The sequence below is a fragment of the Nyctereutes procyonoides genome, unplaced genomic scaffold, assembly GCF_905146905.1.
Source record: "Nyctereutes procyonoides isolate TBG_1078 unplaced genomic scaffold, NYPRO_anot_genome, whole genome shotgun sequence".
NCBI lineage: Eukaryota > Metazoa > Chordata > Mammalia > Carnivora > Canidae > Nyctereutes > Nyctereutes procyonoides.
In genome coordinates, this window is record NW_026575133.1 from 24,448,046 (window position 1) to 24,466,460 (window position 18,415).

At 49.2% G+C, this 18,415-nt stretch overlaps 1 protein-coding gene across 1 annotated transcript in view; it reads left to right on the plus strand.

Moving 5' to 3' along the window:
* Positions 1–18,191, plus strand: part of BTBD16 (BTB domain containing 16) — a 40,716-nt gene extending 22,525 nt beyond the window's left edge. Inside the window, exons 8-14 of the mRNA XM_055345743.1 lie at positions 1,286–1,405; positions 11,397–11,488; positions 12,576–12,658; positions 14,204–14,281; positions 15,410–15,508; positions 16,896–17,084; positions 18,120–18,191. Of these exons, the coding sequence (XP_055201718.1) occupies positions 1,286–1,405; positions 11,397–11,488; positions 12,576–12,658; positions 14,204–14,281; positions 15,410–15,508; positions 16,896–17,084; positions 18,120–18,191 (733 nt within the window). The remainder of the gene's footprint in view (positions 1–1,285; positions 1,406–11,396; positions 11,489–12,575; positions 12,659–14,203; positions 14,282–15,409; positions 15,509–16,895; positions 17,085–18,119) is intronic.
* The last annotated feature ends 224 nt before the right edge of the window (positions 18,192–18,415 follow it).

The window sequence follows — 18,415 nt, forward strand, 5'->3', positions numbered from 1 at the left end:
TGCCAGTGCAGGCAAAGCGTGGGCTCTGCGGCCAAGACCCAGCCCGGCTGTCTAGGAGTCAGAGCTGCCGTTTGTTAGCACGCTCCTATGTGCCAGGCCCTCCGCTAAGCAATCTGTGTGTGTGTCGTCAGCTCCATAATGTCAACATCCCAACCCCCGGCGCCTGTGAATATGTTAGGTTGCATGGCAAAGGGGAAACAAGGTTGCAGGTGGATGACCTGGAGCTCAGGAGCGTGTTCTGGATTACCCGGACGGGCCCAATATAATCACAAGGATCCTGGCATGTAGAAGATGAAGGCAGGAAAGTGAGAGGTGGAAGGAGATTGGAAGGTGCTGTGCTGCTGGCCTGAGGATAGAGGAGGGGGCCACGAGCCATAGGATGTGAGTGGCCTCCAGAAGCTGGAGAAAGCAAGGAAATGACTCTGTATAGAGCTTCCAGAAAGAATGCATCCGCACCTTGATCTTGGCCCAGTGAGATACATTTTGTTCTTCTGACCTCCAGAACTGTAAGATAATAAATGGATGTTGCTTTAAGCCAATTGGTTCATGGCTATTTATTACAGCAGCGACAGGAAACAGCCTGCCACTCACACAGCCTCTGAGCATCTGCTGTCACCACTATCTACGGATGAGGGAGTTGTGGCTGTGGGGCCACTGAGCACCTGCAGGAGGCTCTACAGCCGGCTTGTGGCTGGACTGACCCACACCCAGGTCTGACCCCAGAATCCTGGGACCCTGACTAAGTTATTTTGCCCTCAGTGCTGGCTGGGACTAGAATGTGATTGATGGTTGAGACACTTACCTCAGGTGCGAAATTTAAGGGGACACCAAAAAACCTTAGTCGTCCAGATGAAGTATAATGCAGTGCAATATTTAAAAATAAATATTAATCCAAAAAAAGCGATGAATGAGATATTAAAAATTTAAAGAAACATAGCGTCAGTCTGAATTTACGTATCTATAAAAGTGGGGAATATATTCCAACTTGGCAGGATGGTTATATGGATTTCAGTGAAAGAAGATATGAAAACATCTCAGGCACACCGGTCCATAGTAAGGGCTCGTTAAAGCTGCCCATTGCTTTGGCAGCACATGGGGCGGGGGGCAGGCCGCTGAGGTCACAGCCCAGCTCCCGTGACCTTGAGGACGTCATTTAACATCTCTGTACGAAGTGACCTGCAGACTCAGGGGCGGTGGTGTCTCCCTCCTGAACTTTCCCTTCTTGTTTTCTTCCAAATGACTTCAGTTGCTTCTCCTAAAATTTCTTCTCTTCTATTTTGGCCAGGTTGTTCACTTTTACTGAGTTTCATCTTCTGAAAACGCTACTTTTGTGGGTCTTCTTGCAACTGAACCACAGAATTCAGACAGTTCCGGTGCATGAAACCGTGCTGGCGTTTTTTAACAGGTAAAGTAACTCGGTGTGGGTTGATGAAATGCGCATACAATGGTTTTTTCACTTGTGATATCCTGGAGGAAAAGCGTCAGTGATGTGATTTTTCATAGCGTCATCGAGAGTACACAGAATGCAATTTTCTTGATGGGGCTTAGGATTACGTGATGCCTTTGAGCCAGTGGCGTACTTGAAAGCGTGAAGAATATGTAGGTGTTGTAATGTGAGAGAACCGTGTGCTTCTGAACACTTGTTCTGTCCAGTAAAAGACAGGAGGCACAGGGTACTCCTTTTATTCAGGAAAATTTATTACCAATCCTCACTGACCTTAAAAGCATCATGTTTGGGACAGCCCCGGTGGTGCAGTGGTTTAGTGCCGCCTACAGCCCAGGGTGTGATGCTGGAGACCCGGGATCGAGTCCCACATCGGGCTCCTTGGGTGGAGTCTGCTTCTCCCTCTGCCTGTGTCTCTGCCTCTGTGTGTGTGTGTGTGTGTGTCTCATGAATAAATAAATAAAATCTTTAAAAGAATCATGTTTAAAATGTATCTAAATCAGATCAGGTCATCCTTGCTTATATTTCACAGTAGCATAGGACAGTCTGAATTTTCTAGACAAATGGAAGGGCACCTGAATGCACAAAGGTTTCATAGAATTTACTCAGCATCTTGTACTCTCCAATCTTGTGAATTCTAGAGATGATAGATCTCAAAATTTCAGTGAAAAATAATGATTTCAGTTTAATGGACACCATTTAATTATGCTCCCTAAGGGCAGTCGTTCTGATAAGCACTTTCTGTTTGGAATCTCATTTACTCCGCAGAGGACTCCGGGGCTGGTTTTATTCCCATTTTACAGATGAAGAAAGGGGAGGGGGAGATGAGCCATCTCACCAGAAATCATGCAAGTGATGACGCAGAGTCTGACTTGAACTCAGGCCTGCTGAACCCCAAACACTTTGCTCCCCATTCCTAGAACGGTGGATAGGATTCCTCTCTTGAGTCCACTGCAGCCAGTTCAGTAATAGCTCCCTGGGCACCGTGTTCAGAAAGATTCTGAGGCTGCCTCTGGGTTCAGTGTTATCGTTGGCCGAGGACTTGCAGTGAACATGCCCTCCCTGTGCCACCCTCTGCTGTGAGAGTTCTCTATCTGTTCGATCAAGAGTGTCCCCATTAAGCAGTGACAGCTGTGGCGGCTTGGGGGGCAGGGGTGCAGGGGCGGGGAGAGAGTGAGATTGATACTTTATGGGGCTCATTTTGTGCCTCTTTAGCCTCAATGAAAACTTGGCAGATGTGCTCAGGTCATGCAAGCCGGCTGTGGAGTGGGGTGGTCCTGTAGCCAAAGACAGTCCCCGGCGGTCCTCGGAGGATCGGCCTGGGGGGAGTCACTGATGCCATTACCTTCGCTGTTGGGTTCATGCGTCCGCTCCCCACCTCAGCAGGAATGGGGCTTCCAGGCACGATAAGGTGTTCGAGGAAGCCAGGAGGCTCTGTTTCTGGTGCACATGTGAGCGGAGCAGATAAACACATCTTCCACATATTCATCAGCAGATTGACCTGTTTAAGCCAAGTTTCATTTGCATTGTTCTGAAGCATTTAATCCTTTTCTGGAACATCTGTGCACCATGTTAACGAAAGAGCCCATTTTCCCTGTCTCATTATTTGGGGAAAGCAGTGTTCAGTGCCAGAATGATATGCACTTTGCTTAGTTTCTATATAATTTGCTTTGAACGCAAATGCCTGCCCCCCCCCGCCCCCCGACTCTTTTAATAGCTCAAGAGACACTTTTTCCTGTGAGTCATGTGCACCAGGAAAACTTGCTCTTTGGCTCCAAGTTAGCATTCATACTGGAAACATCTTAGAATCAGGAGGTAGGAAATGAGCTGGGATGTGGAAACGGTGTTTTTAATGTGGGAGAAACAGTGGGAATGAGGCTCTTGGGTGTGTAGCCCCCTCCACTGAGAGTGGGGTGTCCTCGGTTTTCCTGAGCTGGGGTCCCGAGGCTCCTCCCCACCGTTGTTAGGTTTTCCATTCCTCTCCAATCTACGCTGGCTCCATTTTGAGCCCACCTCTATCCTCCAAGGCATTTCCCAAGCCCTCGAGGCCACCTTGTTCCTTGATGGAAATCGCTTGTGAGTGTCTATGTGGTGTCTCAAAACCTTGTACCCGGGCCCTGTTTTCTCTGATTGTGGCGCAGGAGTGACTCCCAGCAGCCTGCCTGCGGGCCTGCCTTCCCTCCACAGCAAGCTTCGTGCCCCTCAGGGAGAAGAGACAGGTCACCTGGACCTGGGTGCTCCCCGCCACTGCAGTTGCCCAGGCCCACCCCCAATCTTGAGGACCATGTGCACATTTGTAGAATTGTAGGTGGTTCTCTTTCATCCTGGTTCTTCTGCCCCAGAACAGATGCTCCCTCATCGATGGCTCCACCTCCCAAATGCACATCCCCTGAGTCCCCAGATTCCTTAACCTAGGTTATCAACCCTTGTTGCTCCTGCTTACCCGCCCCAGCCTGCTCTGTCCCCTTTGCCAGTCTGTCCTTGCAGGGCCTCCCCTGAGAGTCTCTGTGACCAGTCCTTTACCACCACTTGGTGTGTACATAACGTCCTACCTCCCCAGGTGCATCATGAGCAGCTTAAAGGAAGGGTCTGTGGGCCTTTATCTCACCCCCAGCTTAGCTGGCCCTGGCTATGCATGGAAGAGCTTACTGAATGATGAGTTTCCATCAATTGTTTTTGTGTAGCTTGGTTCCCCTCACAGGAGAGGGTCTTACTATGCTGATGCAAAATTCAGAGAACACCTGTCTGTAGCAACTTGAGATAATAGGGCTCACGGGCCGATGACTGTGGTCATCTTGTTCCAGACAAGGAAGGGTTCCAAGGCTTTCTCTTGGCTTGGGGGGAGTTAGTGATGTCTAGCCTACCCATGGCAGTGGGTGGTGGCACCCATGCTCCGAGTTTACCATCCCGTCCTGAGGATCTCCGAGGCCGGCCTACAGTAGGACAGGGTTTCGGGGCTGCTGGGCCAGTGGAGCTGGTGGCCCGAAGGCTCAGGCTTTGAGAAGCTACCTCTGCTCTTCGTGGTGGAGGGAGCCTACAGGAAGTCACAGCCAGCTTGGGCCAAAGTTGGGTCACCATGGGAGCTGACTCGACACAGTTTAATGAGGCCAAAGGGAACAGCTTGTCAAGTTTCTGTGACCACCAACAGGGACATGCCATGGGCACTAAAAGATGGGGCACAGCAGCAGTCCCATCTGGGAGACAGTTTGTAGGCTAAGGAATGAGAATCAAGGAAGTTGGCTCTTTGTTCCAGTTTTTGAAGTTGCAACTATTGGTGACATAATATAAAAGATAGAGTGATTTATCAGGGATCTCCCGTGGTCAGATGGACATGTTGAAGCCATCACAATATAGGGACTCCCCAAAAGGGACTGTACTTTCTTTTTTTTTGGGGGGGGACTGTACTTTCATAACAGGTGGAGGTGGGACAGGCTGCCTGATTCTGAGCTAGTGGGGGTCCTGTGACCCCCGGGGCAACAAGAGTGCTCTGCAGCCCTGGGTATGGCCTTGGCTAGCTCAGCATCCAAATCCGAGCACTTGGAGCAGTACTTGAGTAAAAATAGGTCAGATGCCCCTTTTCTTATCTGTCTTAGCAATGTCCAGAAAACAAGCAAGGAAGGAAGGTATTTGAATAGTTGACTCTTCTTCCAATGCCAACTGTGCCTGCAAAGAAAAACATAGGCCCAAGCCTTTCTTATTGTCCAGTTTTCTTTGATTCACTGATTTTTTTCCCCAATTTTTTATCCATTCAACAGATAGTTATTAAACAAGCATTCTATGCTAGGGACACTAATGGCAAGGTGAAGGGGAAGTTTCTTTGCCTAGCCAGGTGGGTATGAACATCTTCCAGCTTATTTTCATCGCTAAGCATCATAGGAAGGGACCACTCACACGCGCGCGCACACACACACACATACACACACCCCTTCACCACCCACAGTCTGTTAATTTAGAAAAACAAATAGGCCGGCCAGAATTAAATTTAACATTTCCTTTAGGAAAAACAAAAAATGTAAGCAAAGCTGTTGCCTCTGTCCACAGAGGAAAAGTCATCATTTCTTTCCAGTTAGCAATCCGAGAAGTCCAGGAAAGCTGTAAAAACGTCATCAGTAGAGCCAGAGGCAGGCAAATGTTTCGCTTTTTTAAAAATACATTTTTAATCAAAATATAAGATACGTGCTGAAAAGTGCACGAACCTCAAGTGGGTTTCCACAAAGTCGCACACACCTGTGTCAGCAGTGCCCAGCCCGAGAGACAGACTTGGGGCCAGCCACCTCGAGCGTCTTATCTCAGTCGCCACCTTTCCCAGAAAAAAAAAGCAAACAACATCCTGGCTTCCTTTACTTTCAAGATGTCTTGGCTGCCTTTGAACTTTGTGTAAATAGAATCTTACAGTATACACTTTTTAATGTCTGTCTGCCCTTTCACTCAACAGAGTATCTGTAAAATCTGTCTGGGGACAGATGGCCAGGGAAGGCAAGGGGCGCGCTCAGGGTCCTTCGGCCACAAGGTATGGGGTGGGGGCTGACTGAGGTCTCCGGGATCTTCTGACACTCAAAATAAGAATTTTGAGTCTCTCTGGGTTGCAGGAAAGTCGTGAGTAGACCTGTAATTCTAGTCCTTAACTGATTTGTTAATCACTACACGGGCCCCTCTCGGTCCCAAGGATGGGTCCCAGCACTGGGCTTAGCACCTCCCCAGAAGAAAGTCACTGAAAGCAGCCAGTGAAGCCAATCTCCACGTGATCCCCACTCCTAGATTTGCCTGACCGCTGCGGCTGAGTGTCTCCTCCTTCTTTGGTCCTTTCCAAATCTGACCCAATCTTTACAGCACTGGCCAAGGGCTCCTCCGGGAAGCCTTCCCAGATCTCACCTGCCCACCAGACAGATTCGTCCTCTGAGCTTCTCTTTGCAGAGAGCACGAGAGCATGTGCTGACCCTGTAAGTGGGCCCTGGCCTGACAAACCCAACGCTGTGTTCCCCCCGCCCCGTAGCCTGCAAGGGGAGCCTTGGAGGAGGGCCGCCTCACCCACACCCTGCACCCCTGACACCTGAGCCTGCTTTGCTTTTGTTTTTGTTTAATTTTATTTATTTATTCATGAGAAACACAGAGACAGAGAGAGAGGCAGAGACACAGGCAGAAGGAGAAGCAGGTTCCATGCAGGGAGCCCGACGTGGGACTCGATCCTGGGTCTCCAGGCTGAAGGCGGCGCTAAACCGCTGAGCCACCCAGGCTGCCCCTGAGCCTGCTTTGTGACGCTGTGTGACAGGGCAGCCAGAAGCCGGGTGTCTCTTGTAATTAATGAGTGACATTTGCAGATGTGGCCACAGAGTCATCATGAAACTGGGCACCCCTGGTGTGACAACTCTGATCTCTTAACCAGAACATTCATTCTGAAATACCCCATGAGTCACGGACCTGAGAGCCATTGAATCGTTCTGTCTCGGATTGCCAACCCTTGTGCGGGGAGGTGGATATATTTGGGGGCAACGGGGTTTCTCATGACTGGAGTTTTGTGTTTCTTGCCTTTTTTAATTTCTTCTCTTGCTCTGACCACACTGCCCCTGCTCCCCTAGTGTTTGGCTTTCCGGAAGCTGAAACTTCTTTGTTCTCAAGGTCCCTATATACTACGGATCCCTATTCCTTACTAACTTTTCACTTCCCTCATATGCCTTCTTGGCTTTCCACCCAAACTGGGTAGCCCCAACGTGTCTTCTTCAATAAGAATAGAGACGCGGCAGGAGCCTCAGGGGTGTAAAGCGTCTGATGTAGGAGGTCCTTAGGGCAGATGGGATTACCATTACCCCGTTCTGCTTTTGCACAAAGGTCAGGACTGACTTCATTGCTAAGATGACATGGAATTGGGTCTCAATGAGTGTCTGACAGGACTTGGCCTGGCAAAATAAGCATGGGAACAACAGCAGGTGGGACCCCATCAGCACAGGAAGATCAGCTTGCCAGAGCCTGGCCTGTGTGCACATGTGTGTGTGGTATGCGTGCGTGTGTGCGTGCGCTGGGGCGGGACAGCTGGCATTCCTCGAAGAGACACTGTGGGCGAGTGGAGGGAGGGATGCTAGGATGGAGGCTGCCAAGCTGGCGGGACCAGCTTCTCATCCAATTCATCCACTCAACATCTTGCAAGCCCACTGAGCACCAGGCCGTGCAAGAGGCGCCAAGAGGACGAGAGCAAACAAAACAAATGCCAAGCCCCATCTTCCTGGCGTTTACAGACTCAGAAGCAGAGACAGACAAAACATTCGGTAAATAAGGTGTAGGTAGCCGAGGGCGGCCCCAGGTCTGGGTCCCACCCTGCCACCGACGGGCTGCGAGACTGTGGGCCAGGACGTGAGCAGTACTCGTGCGTCCCTGCGTGGACTCTGGCAATACCCTCCTACCAGGACCCGTGCAGATTCACTGGGACTTGAGGAACAGGCCCCCTGGCAGGAGCTTCTGAAGGGCAGGGACGTCTGGGAGGTGACGGTGGTGGCAGCAGTCAGAATCGTTTTCATGTGCTGCGCTGTAGGGTCAGGAGCCCGGGGGACCGGGTCCTGGCTTCCGACTGTCTGAAGGTGCCCATGTCTACACCGAGTTACATTTTGAAAAAAGCCTTGTTTCCCTCTCATCGTGAGTTATGGCCCCAAAGCGTGCAACTTTTTTTCCCCCAAATGTCACCTTAAAATTTAAACTATCATTTCATATATTGTTCATAGAAATGATGTTTTATAATCCTCATTCTCTTTTATTATGGTGAAATATTCAGGACATAAAACCGACCACTTTAACCATTTTTATGTGTGTGGTTTGGTGGCAGTAAGTACGTTCAGACGGCTGTGCAACCATCACCTCCTTCCATCTCCAGAATGTTCTCATCTTTCCAAACTAAACTCTCTATCCAATCAACAATAAATGGAGAGCCATTCCCCTGCCCCAGACAACCACTGCTCCACTTCTGTCTCTATGGGTTCCACTCCTCTAGGGATCTCTGAATGTGGAATCGCATCGTATTTGTTCTTCTGCGTTGGGCTTGTTTCTCTTAACATAAAGTCCTCAGGGTTAATCCATGGAGCATCATGTGTCAGAATTCAGAAGTGTGTATTTTAAGGCTAAACTTTGAAGTACTGGGGTAATGGGGCCCTGAGTCAGATGCTCACAGGAAGGATAAATGACTGGCATATGACAGGATGGGGGAAGTGAGAAGGTTGTGGCTAGGAGCAGCTCTAAAATTACAGCCTATGCCAGTCAGAGGGACACTTGTCCCAGGCACTGCCTTTCAGGAAGTCTGTGGGGGATTTGTCCCCAGGCCCTTGAAAGCAGGACCCAGAGCCAACCTGGGTGGGGTGTGTCTTTCAATCTCAAAGCCTAGGAACTGTCCTCTCCAAAGGGGTCACGACCAAAGAGTTTCTTAAAGAACTTTTGGAGGCAGACACCATGGCCTGAAGTTGGCCCCAGAGAAGTCAGTGCTAAACCCAGAGAGATCTTTGCACAGGCAGCACTGAGTGCCAGCTGAAGCCATGCCAGCATTTGATCCCACCAACAGAGCCGTCCAAAGAGGTCCCCTCTACTTAGCGTCAGCTTCCTCTCACTTTAGGGAAAGTTGGGTGAATGCACTCATCGTTGAACCAGAGAATAGTAGATGCCTCTGTCTCTAGAAAATTGAGAGGAGCCAAGTAAGATGGAAAAGGCACTGGACTGTTCTCAGGAGGCCTGGGTAGAGTCCTGGCTCTGCAACAATCAACCTCACCAGTATCCAGGGGCAGGACTATACTGATTGGTTCAAGGTGTTGGACCATAGCCCTCTAAAGCTTTCAGCAGCCGAGGCCACCACTTTCCTCCCCTGAAGTGGCCCGTGTCTTGGGCCGTTTAGAGGGTGGCAGTGATCATGCCCTTAGCCAGCTTGAGTCCAAGTCCTTTTCCCAGGGATGAGAGGACAGTGGTGGTAATCATGAGGCAGGGGGTACTCGCTGGGTACTAGCAGCTGTGCCCAGCACCATCACCTTTACCCCTCCCAGCTACCCGCAGAGGCATATGTGGCTGTCGTCCCTACGTGACAGAGAAGATTAGAGCTCAGAGAGGCTGGGTCACGTGACTGAGCGCCAGCTGGCCCAAGACTGGAGCCTGGTCTGTCTGACTCCAGGCCTAGGCTTGCTGAAGCGTGGTTGGACAATGGATGAACAGACTCATGACCTCGCACGTCAGCTGCCATCAGAGCCACTTCCCTGTGGCCTACAGGGATCTTAAAGTCCAATCACCTGTCTCAACAAAACTCTTCCCCAAATCCTCTGGGAGAGGAGGTCTGTCTGGAGAGCTCCTGGCTGATGGGCTGTCGGGTCTGAGCACCTCTCTCTGGGAGAATCTGGAGCCTTGGCTTCCTCCACTCTCCTGGCAGCCTTCCCACACAACTGCAGAGTTGGTGCCTGGGGGCACAGTGCCTGGGGGGTCCTCCCACTGTCCTTTCCCTTCTGAGTTAAAACTGTCTTAACCTGTAACTCCAGCAAGTGCTCACTTCTCAGGACAGTGCCAGGCTGTGGGAGCCCTTGCCAAGGGTGCAGGCTCATCCCCAGGAGCACTGAGTTTGGCGGGGGTGTGGGTGAACTGTGCCAGCTCGGCCCAGTCTTCCCTCCTTGAGCCCTGCACCCAGAGTGATGCCACCTAACTTGGTCTTCTATTACATGGTGAGAGAGAGGCAGGGAATGAGGCAAGCGAGTGTTACCTGTCCAGCTAAAATATTGTGTTCTCAGGGCCCCGGCAGGGCCCACACCAGCCCAGCTCCACCTGCCCTGGGTAATGGAGGGCTGGTTCTGAGATGAATAGCACTGCCTTCCTGAAAGTATCAGCCTTCCTTTATTTATGACTGATCTGTCCACACCCAGAGACTGGCACCCAGTGGATTCTAGTTAATAATCATTGGATTGAATCAACTCATTTGTCTTGTGTGCCCCTCTTCCCTCTCACCACGCCCCAGCATCCCTAAGCTATCTCCTGGGACCATCACATGGAGAGTCCCAGGAATTCTCAGGTCTTCTGAAAGCAAATGGTCCTCAGCAGGCTGGCAGGCACCCCCAGCAGAGCCAGGACACGGGGCCAATGGTGCATTTAGTCTGGCTGAGACAGGGTGTGATTTGGACATCACTCTTGATTCATGGAAAAATAATCTACAAGTGCCCTTGGCTGGGCTCCTACGGATTTGCCTTGAGGGAATGACTTTGCGTTTCCAAAGGGACTTGGAAAAATTACCCCCATGTCCCCAATGGCGAAAAGTGACCCTTTAACGAAACAAGTTGTTTCAAAACAAGAGTGGTGGGTGGGTGTGTCTACGTGTAGGCATGTTCTCAAAGGGAATCTGATCTCAACCCAGCCCTGACCTTCAGCCACATGTGGAAATTAACTGGAGTTTAGTATGGGCAGTAACTGCCCAAGGGTCGATGGCTTTCCTACCAGAAAGCACTATTGAAGGCCCGCATTGGCCATTCTTGAAAGGGCAGCCTGTGTACAGGAGGAATCTGAAGTCCTGGGTTCAAGTCCTCATTGAGCCTTTGTTTTTCGTCTATGAAATAGAGCCCATGACACCTGCCCCATCTGGCCCACAAGAAGTTTGTGAGACCCACGTGAGAAAATGCCTCTCAAAATCCTCTATAAAGTAGCTCGTTAGCATCAGTCACGTCATAAGATGCACTGTGCACCTGCCATGTGTGTCGTTCCGTGGTGGATGGCGAGGGGACTAGACCCAGTATCTCATTATAACCTCTGGGGTCGGCCTTCACCCAGGCTGGCTCAGCCCTCTGCTTCCAGCCACCTCACCCATCCAGAGAGAACCAAGCCCTATCTGTAACCCTGACTGGTGAAGCCACCAGTCTCCTTGACATGACTTTCCACTATCCCCCTCCCCCCACCACTGCCATTCCAGAAAGCAGTTTTGTGACAGTCTTTTGTTCCTCTTTGCCCCTCTGCTAAGCTTTCCCAAGAAGTATTCGTTTCTGGATCAGGATACAGGACAGAGCCTGATGCCACTCTTCCTGTGTGTGCGCCTGCACGGCATCATCAAAGGTAAGCCCCGCCTGTCCTGGTGAGTGCCTCCTGGGAGGGCTGGTGGGACCCACTCCACCCCTTAGCAGCGACTCTCTGGAGAGGCTCAGCAGGTGCTTTTATTTATTTTTTTAAAAATTAAAAAGATATTTAAACATTTATTTACTCATGAGAGACACAGAGAGAGAGAGAGAGAGGCAGAGACACAGGCAGAGGGAGAAGCAGGCCCCATGCAGGGAGCCCGATGCGCGACTACATCCCAAGACCCCAGGATCATGCCTCAAGCCAAGAGCAGATGCTCAACCTCTGAGCCACCCAGGCTACCCCTCAGCAGGTGCTTTTAAAGGAATAGGCTAAGCTGTGGCATTGTCACTTCCAAGTTGTTTGACTTCGAGAAAGTCATGTAACTGCCTGGCCTCAGGGTCCTGGTCTGTAAAGTGAGGGATAGTCGGAGCTTCCGTGGAATATGATATTGAATGTAGGGCAATGTGGATTGTGAAAGTGTATGCAGCTGCCCAGGGCTGTGTTGGTGTCATCTAGCCACGAGCCCTACCTCTTTGAGCAGCGTCCCCTCCAAGTCACTTGCTCAGTAGCTGGGGAGAAGGCTACAGACCTGGCTTTCTCAGCCTCACGCACTGGGCCTAGCAGAGGCCTCTGTGACTTGGAAAGATGAAGCTACTGGCTAGTGCGTGTGAGGCTGCCCAGGTGGCCCCCCAGGGAGACCTTTATAAATGAAAGGACATTTAGAAAATTTTTCAAAGCCATTTCCACTTATCCAGATATAATGCGTAACTCTAAAACCCAGGGATAGTTGATGGACCCCAGGTAGTTTTGTCCAGGTTGGTTCTTGACACCCTAAAGACACCAAAGATCAGACTCCAACCTCCCCTTCTCAGGCAAGATTTCGGCCAGGGGACTCTAAACACTTTGGGGAGAAGTGCTCGGTGCTGTCCCATTTGGGCTCCATGCACCTTATGATCCCCGGGGCCCTGGGCAGGCCCTCCAAGCCTCAGCCCTCAACTTCCTCCTTTCTCTTTCTGTAAATTAGACTTCTGCGGGTCTGTGATGAATACATCTATAAAAATGTTCTCTTTGTGTTTCTTCCAAGGCAAAAATCTGGAGGAGTTAAGGCACATTAATTTCTTCCCGGAGTCCTGGTTGATCCGGGTTACAGCCAACCATTACCACGCAGTGAGTTGCCAGCTCAGCAAGGAAACAATTATTGAAATTTATTGCTCTTCTGACTTGGCTTTTTCTGGAGATGTGTTTTGCATTTGAAACCTCTGGGCCCTTGAGGTCCGGTGTTTCTGGCTCCTCCTCCAGGGCCGTGGGGAAAGCCAAGCCCAAGGGGCAGAGGGAGGAGGCCCAGGCCAGGCACCCTGGCGGGGGGTGGGGGGTGCTGCACGCATGCACACTCTTAAGCCGAGCCAAGCGTGAGATGGGGTCTGGGAGGGGGCCGCCTGCACCGCCCGCCTGGCCAAGCCCCCATCAACACACGTGTAATATGCGCTTGTTATTGGAAATCTTTAAGGTGCAGAGCAATGGAGAGAAAGAAAAGACTAAGCCTCAGACCCATCCCCCGGGGACAACCACTGCTAAGATGTCATTGTGTTTTATTGGCTGCAAACTCTTCCACCAAGAACATCTGCTATAAACAGAGCTACTTTGCTTTTCCCTTAGTGTAGAAAATTTGCAGTGTTCCTGATTGTTTACTAGGATAAATGACTGTGATGAACATATTTGAACATGATAGTTTATTCTACTATTCTCGGAATTATTTTCTTAGGGGAGATTCTCAAGAATAGAAAACATTGGCCCAAAATAAAGGACCATTCGTTTTGTTCTTGATACATGTTAAAAATTGGGGACCAAATTACTCTTGGCCCAGTGATGAATGAGCTTGCTCCACTTTGTACATGCTCAGCAATGCAGGGCGTTTTTATTTCGGATCGCTTTTGTTAATTGAGAAGTGCACAATGAAATCCCATTTTCCAACATGCATTTCTTTTATTACTAGCAAATATGAATATTTTTTCCATGCTGCATTTCCCCCTTTGTGAATTGTCTGCTCGAACTGTTGTACTCCTTGTGTTTCTAATCGTGCATTTTTAGAGATGAAGTAGGGCAGTGTTTGAGTTCTAAAGATTTATGAGTCACTAGTTAAAATTCAATGCAGCCCAACAAATACCTATTGTAATGTGCAAACTACAGTGCCCCATGCCCCTGCACAGCAGAGAATGACTCCCTGGAACGGAGCCTCCCTGGGACGTAATTCAGAACTATGTTCTAACAGCTGGGTTGAGGCAGGAGATGATCCTTGGGGCTGGACACCTTAGGAAGTTCCCCTCCCCTCTTTCTGTTCTCCTGACCCCGCCCACCTCCTTGTTTTTGCCCCTTGCTGTCATTGGAGCCTGCCATGTGGGATCACGCTTGTGACTTCATGGCCATGATCATTCTCTGCATTGTGATCGGGCTATTTATATACATATTTTATTTCCCCCGTGAGACTGCTCAGGTATTTTTTCTTGTTCTCATCTTCGCATCCTCTCGAAGCACTGAGCACAGTACCTGGCACATCGTAGGCTTCCACAAATACTGCAGATTGGATTAATGGACTAGTATGGGATCTAGAGACAGAACTCTTCTTCAAGCACGGTGGGGGTGGGATCAATGAACAGACATAGAGACAGTGAGAGATGCTGGTGTCCAGGTGAGCTGTGTGCACTTCTCTTTCAGCTGGAGAGTGGGGGTGACATGGTTCACGTGAAAGATCTTACCACCCAGGCTATGAGATTTGGACTGCTCTTTAACCAGGTACAGACCCCTGGGCCCAAACAAGGGGAAGGACCCTCCCCTCCTATACAAAAGTCCTCAACCAAGTATAATTGCTTCTTACGTGTCTTAGGAAGGCCAGGGCAGAAAAGGAAATCGTCATGTTTCCTTCATGTTCACCACACCCTAGGAAATAAAATTCACAAGATGGGAGCCTGGGACAGGTCATTCATTGACATGATGTGCACATCCAAAATTTCTCCTTGAGGGGGACCAACTGTCCTAGTTTTCCAGGGATGGAGGAGTTTCCCTGGGATGCAGGACTTTCTGTTCTAAAACCAGGAAATGTTTGGGCTAACTGGGATGAATTGGTCATTCTCTTCCCCACAAACATCAAGACTTGCCAACCGCTCGATGAGAGATTTCACTCTAAGCCTGTGTTTACAGCTACAAGGGGGAACCTATTCTGGGTGGATATTTTGATGGGGTCCCCCAAATCAAAGCAGCAGTGGATTGGTCAGGGAGCTTGGCTGCAAGGCATCTGGGTGGTGCTCAGTCACCAGGGGAGTATGCAGGGCTGATGGCAGTGTTGTCTTCGGTTCCCTGTGATAGGCACAGTTCTCCAAGAAATAGCTGCTCTCTAGCTTTTTAAAAGCCACTCCAGTAGTGATCTCAAAAGAATTTGTGTTTGAGAGACTTGGAGCTCTGAATCTATCATCAGAGACTCCCCGCTGGGTCAGGCCTGGATAGGATGGGCCTACCACCTTGCTTGCAGAGACTTGCCTAAGTGGATACGCTGCCAACTACAGGGGTCAGGACTCCTTGCAATACCATGAGTAAGGAGTGTCTTTTTAGGCCCATGGAATTGGAACAAATGCTTTGTTTCAAAGGTCTGCAGGCCACTGAATGTCTAAGAACATGCCCAACTCATTCTTCTCCCCATTAAGAGGATGCACAGAGCAGTTAATATGTCACTGAGTGCTAACCTATGGGATTTGTAAAGTCCCTGCAGTTTGGCTCTTCCTAGGCTAAAACTGGTATTGAGTTTTCAATCAGCTGTCAATTAGTCACTTTTGTTTTAGCTAGAATTTGTTTTGCCATGTCCTCTTGCCTTTGAACACTGAAGATTCTTTTCTCCTGTCGCTTTGTTGTTTATCCTTCCCAATTTAGGAGTATACAACTCATTCAGAAATGATTGCCGTATATGGATTCTTCTTTGAGATAAAGGGGATCAAACAGGATACTACCTCTTATAGTTTTTACATGCAGGTAAGGACAGAGCCGAGGGAAGGTGTGTCTCTGAAACAGTCTTTTTGATACAGAGTCAGTTCATACTAAATCAATAATAACTGATTAATCATTCGTTAATAATGGACATGAAACATGTTCTAAGCTGGTGCTAATCATGCTCATACAAAGTGATGTCATTTGATTCTTACAACCTTGGGAGGTTACTGTTGTTAGCCTGTTTAACAGATCTCCAAGGTGAATGTCTTCATATTCGTATGGCCCCGATTAACAAAGCTGGGGTTAAATTCTAGACTCTGACTCCACATTTGGAGGTCAGTTCATCTTCAGTTCCTTTATGATGGGTGATGCTTTACAGATGGCCACTCTTCAATGGAGGCAACCCATAGTGCCCACAAGGGAAGAGGGAATGGTCTTGTTTAGAGAGGCAAAGCAGGGTGGTGGACCAGACACTGGTGAAGTCAGAAGGGCAGATGGCTTCACCTCGGTGCTTCTGCTAGACTTTTGGAAGAGCATTGTGTTTAAGAGCAGAGTGTTGAAGTCAAGCTGCCTGGTGAGCTGTTGCCAAGCTACTTGGCAAGCCCGTGAACCTCCCTATGTCCAGCTTCCTGAGCTTTAAGATGGAGAAGCTAATAGGACCTACCTCACTTGGTTGTGGGCAGTATTATTGTGTTAATTTGTGCAAAGGGCATGGGATGGAGCCTGACACATAGAGCACTATATGATGATGATGACATTGACCATGACAACGATGATCAGGGACCACTGTGTTCCACTTAGCATTTGCTTTATAAGTTTCTAAGACATCAAGCTCCTTGAGAAACTATATCTCGTTCATCTTTTTCTTATCACCACTAATCATAGTACCCAGGATGCCGGGCAGGTATGTTTGCCTCATGAGTGGATACGTGGATAAATGCGTGAGTGAAGAAAACTGAGTTTTAACCTCAGCTTTGCCACTACCTCATTACAACCCTTGAGTGAGTCACATCTCTTCCTTGGGTCAGTTCTTGGTCTTCAATGACTTCAATGCACTTCCCTTCATACTAGATTTTGCTGGATGGAAGACATGAATTCTGTAACAACACCCGTTGAAATGCTCACTCAAATCCTATGTTGGTTTTTAAACTCTGGCCAAGCAATAGTGGAGACCTTCTAATTCAATACAGCTTGACTTAGTGGCATTTTTCTGGGTTCACCAAACCACAGTCTGTGAGCCAATGGTTTTGCATAGTGAGGGCTCAAATGCTAGCTGACTCAGCAGCAGCAGCTCTCAGGAAATGGGGCCCTATGGGAATACCCTCTTGCTCTCCACGCCCGTTATACAGGAGAGTCAATGAACCAGGCTTTGCTAACTCTGGGTCACCCCGGTTTCAGTTCCACCTAAGGTAGGTCACCCTCCTTACAGAGAGTAAGGCACACTGATTTGGAGTTCCCGTCCTCGGTCTGTAAGCATGGCCCGGTTAGCCTGAGAGTGGAGCGCTTGGTGAAGTACGAGATCAGAGCCCAGACCCTGGTGGACGGCAAGTGGCAGGAGTTCAGGACCAATCAGATCACCCAGAAGTTCGGGTTTGTCAAGCCATCCTGTAAAAGCCACGTGAGTGTCTTTGACTTGTTTATGTCCTTTTTGTTCTTTCCGTCCTCCCTCCCTCCACATCTTTTTTTGGGGGATCCCTGGCTTTACATCTCCAGTGATCTCCAGGGGAAGCTTGTTCACTTTCCAAAAGATAATCACAGATCCACACCACGCTAAAGAGACCTAGAATGGAAAGCTGAGGATGTTGAAAACTGTCATGATAACGCCAGGTCCATTTTCTAAATATCAAAGGGTACTTGTTTGGAGGAGGAGAAATTTGGTGGAGTGTATTTGCCACCGCCCCCTCCACTGTTGCAGGCACATCGCCTGTGATATGCCCTGAGATCCGAGGCCTGGCCCACCTGCCTCAGTGGCCGTGTCAGCATCTGGGTGGATTCTCTCTCTACCTGTCCTGGCTGCTGAGAGATGAAATCCAAAGATTACTAGAGAGCCTAGAAGGAACTCTGGGCTGTGAACTCCAGGATGTCTGGGATCTCCCTTGCTGCCCTGTAGGGAATAGGACTCAGCTTTAAGCCAGGGAGTTGTTTCTAGTCCTGGCTGCACATCAGAACACTTGGCCTTTTGCAAGCTCTGCTGGCCTGAGCACCACCCAGCTCCTGAGACCAGATATTCCACGGTGGGGCTCAGGTCTTGGTGCTGTTTAAAGCTTCCCAAGCTGTTCTCTGTGATGTCAGAAATCAGAATAGCAATGTCCCTTGTGGAGGTGGGAGCAGGAAGCCCAGGATATTGGCTGGGAGAGAATATGATGAGGATTTCTGAGGTGCCTGAAATGTTCTTTACTGTGGTCACTCAGGAGAACCCACTCGTGGAAATGCCCCAAGCTGGACCCTTAAGATGTGTGTACTTATTGTATTTACACTATATTTTAATTTTTTAAAGTTTGTTTTAAAGACTTGCCCGAGGTGGTTCAAATGTGCAGCCAGAGTTGGGAATGACCGCCTTACACAACTGTGCAAGCCTCCCACTCCCCTCCTCAAGAGGGCAATTGTGTCTATTCTAAAAGGCCCCTTTGCTTTGTTTTGTTTCATCTTTTAGGCCTTGAAAATCCAAACTGTGGGCATCCCAATCTATGTAAGTTTTTCATTCATCTTCCCAATATCTCGATAGTTTCCAGAAGAATCTATGGGACTTTTCTTTCTTCCACCAGTGTTCATAAAAGAAAATAAAATGACATTGAAGGGATTGCTCAAGCATTCAGTGGACTTTCCTAGTTGGCTGTGGTCTTAATAGAACTTTTGCCCGCTGTCTTAGTCAGGCTGCTGCCACAGAGGACTTCACACTGGCAGCCTACAAACAATAGATGTTTATCACTCACAGTTTGGGAGGCTGGG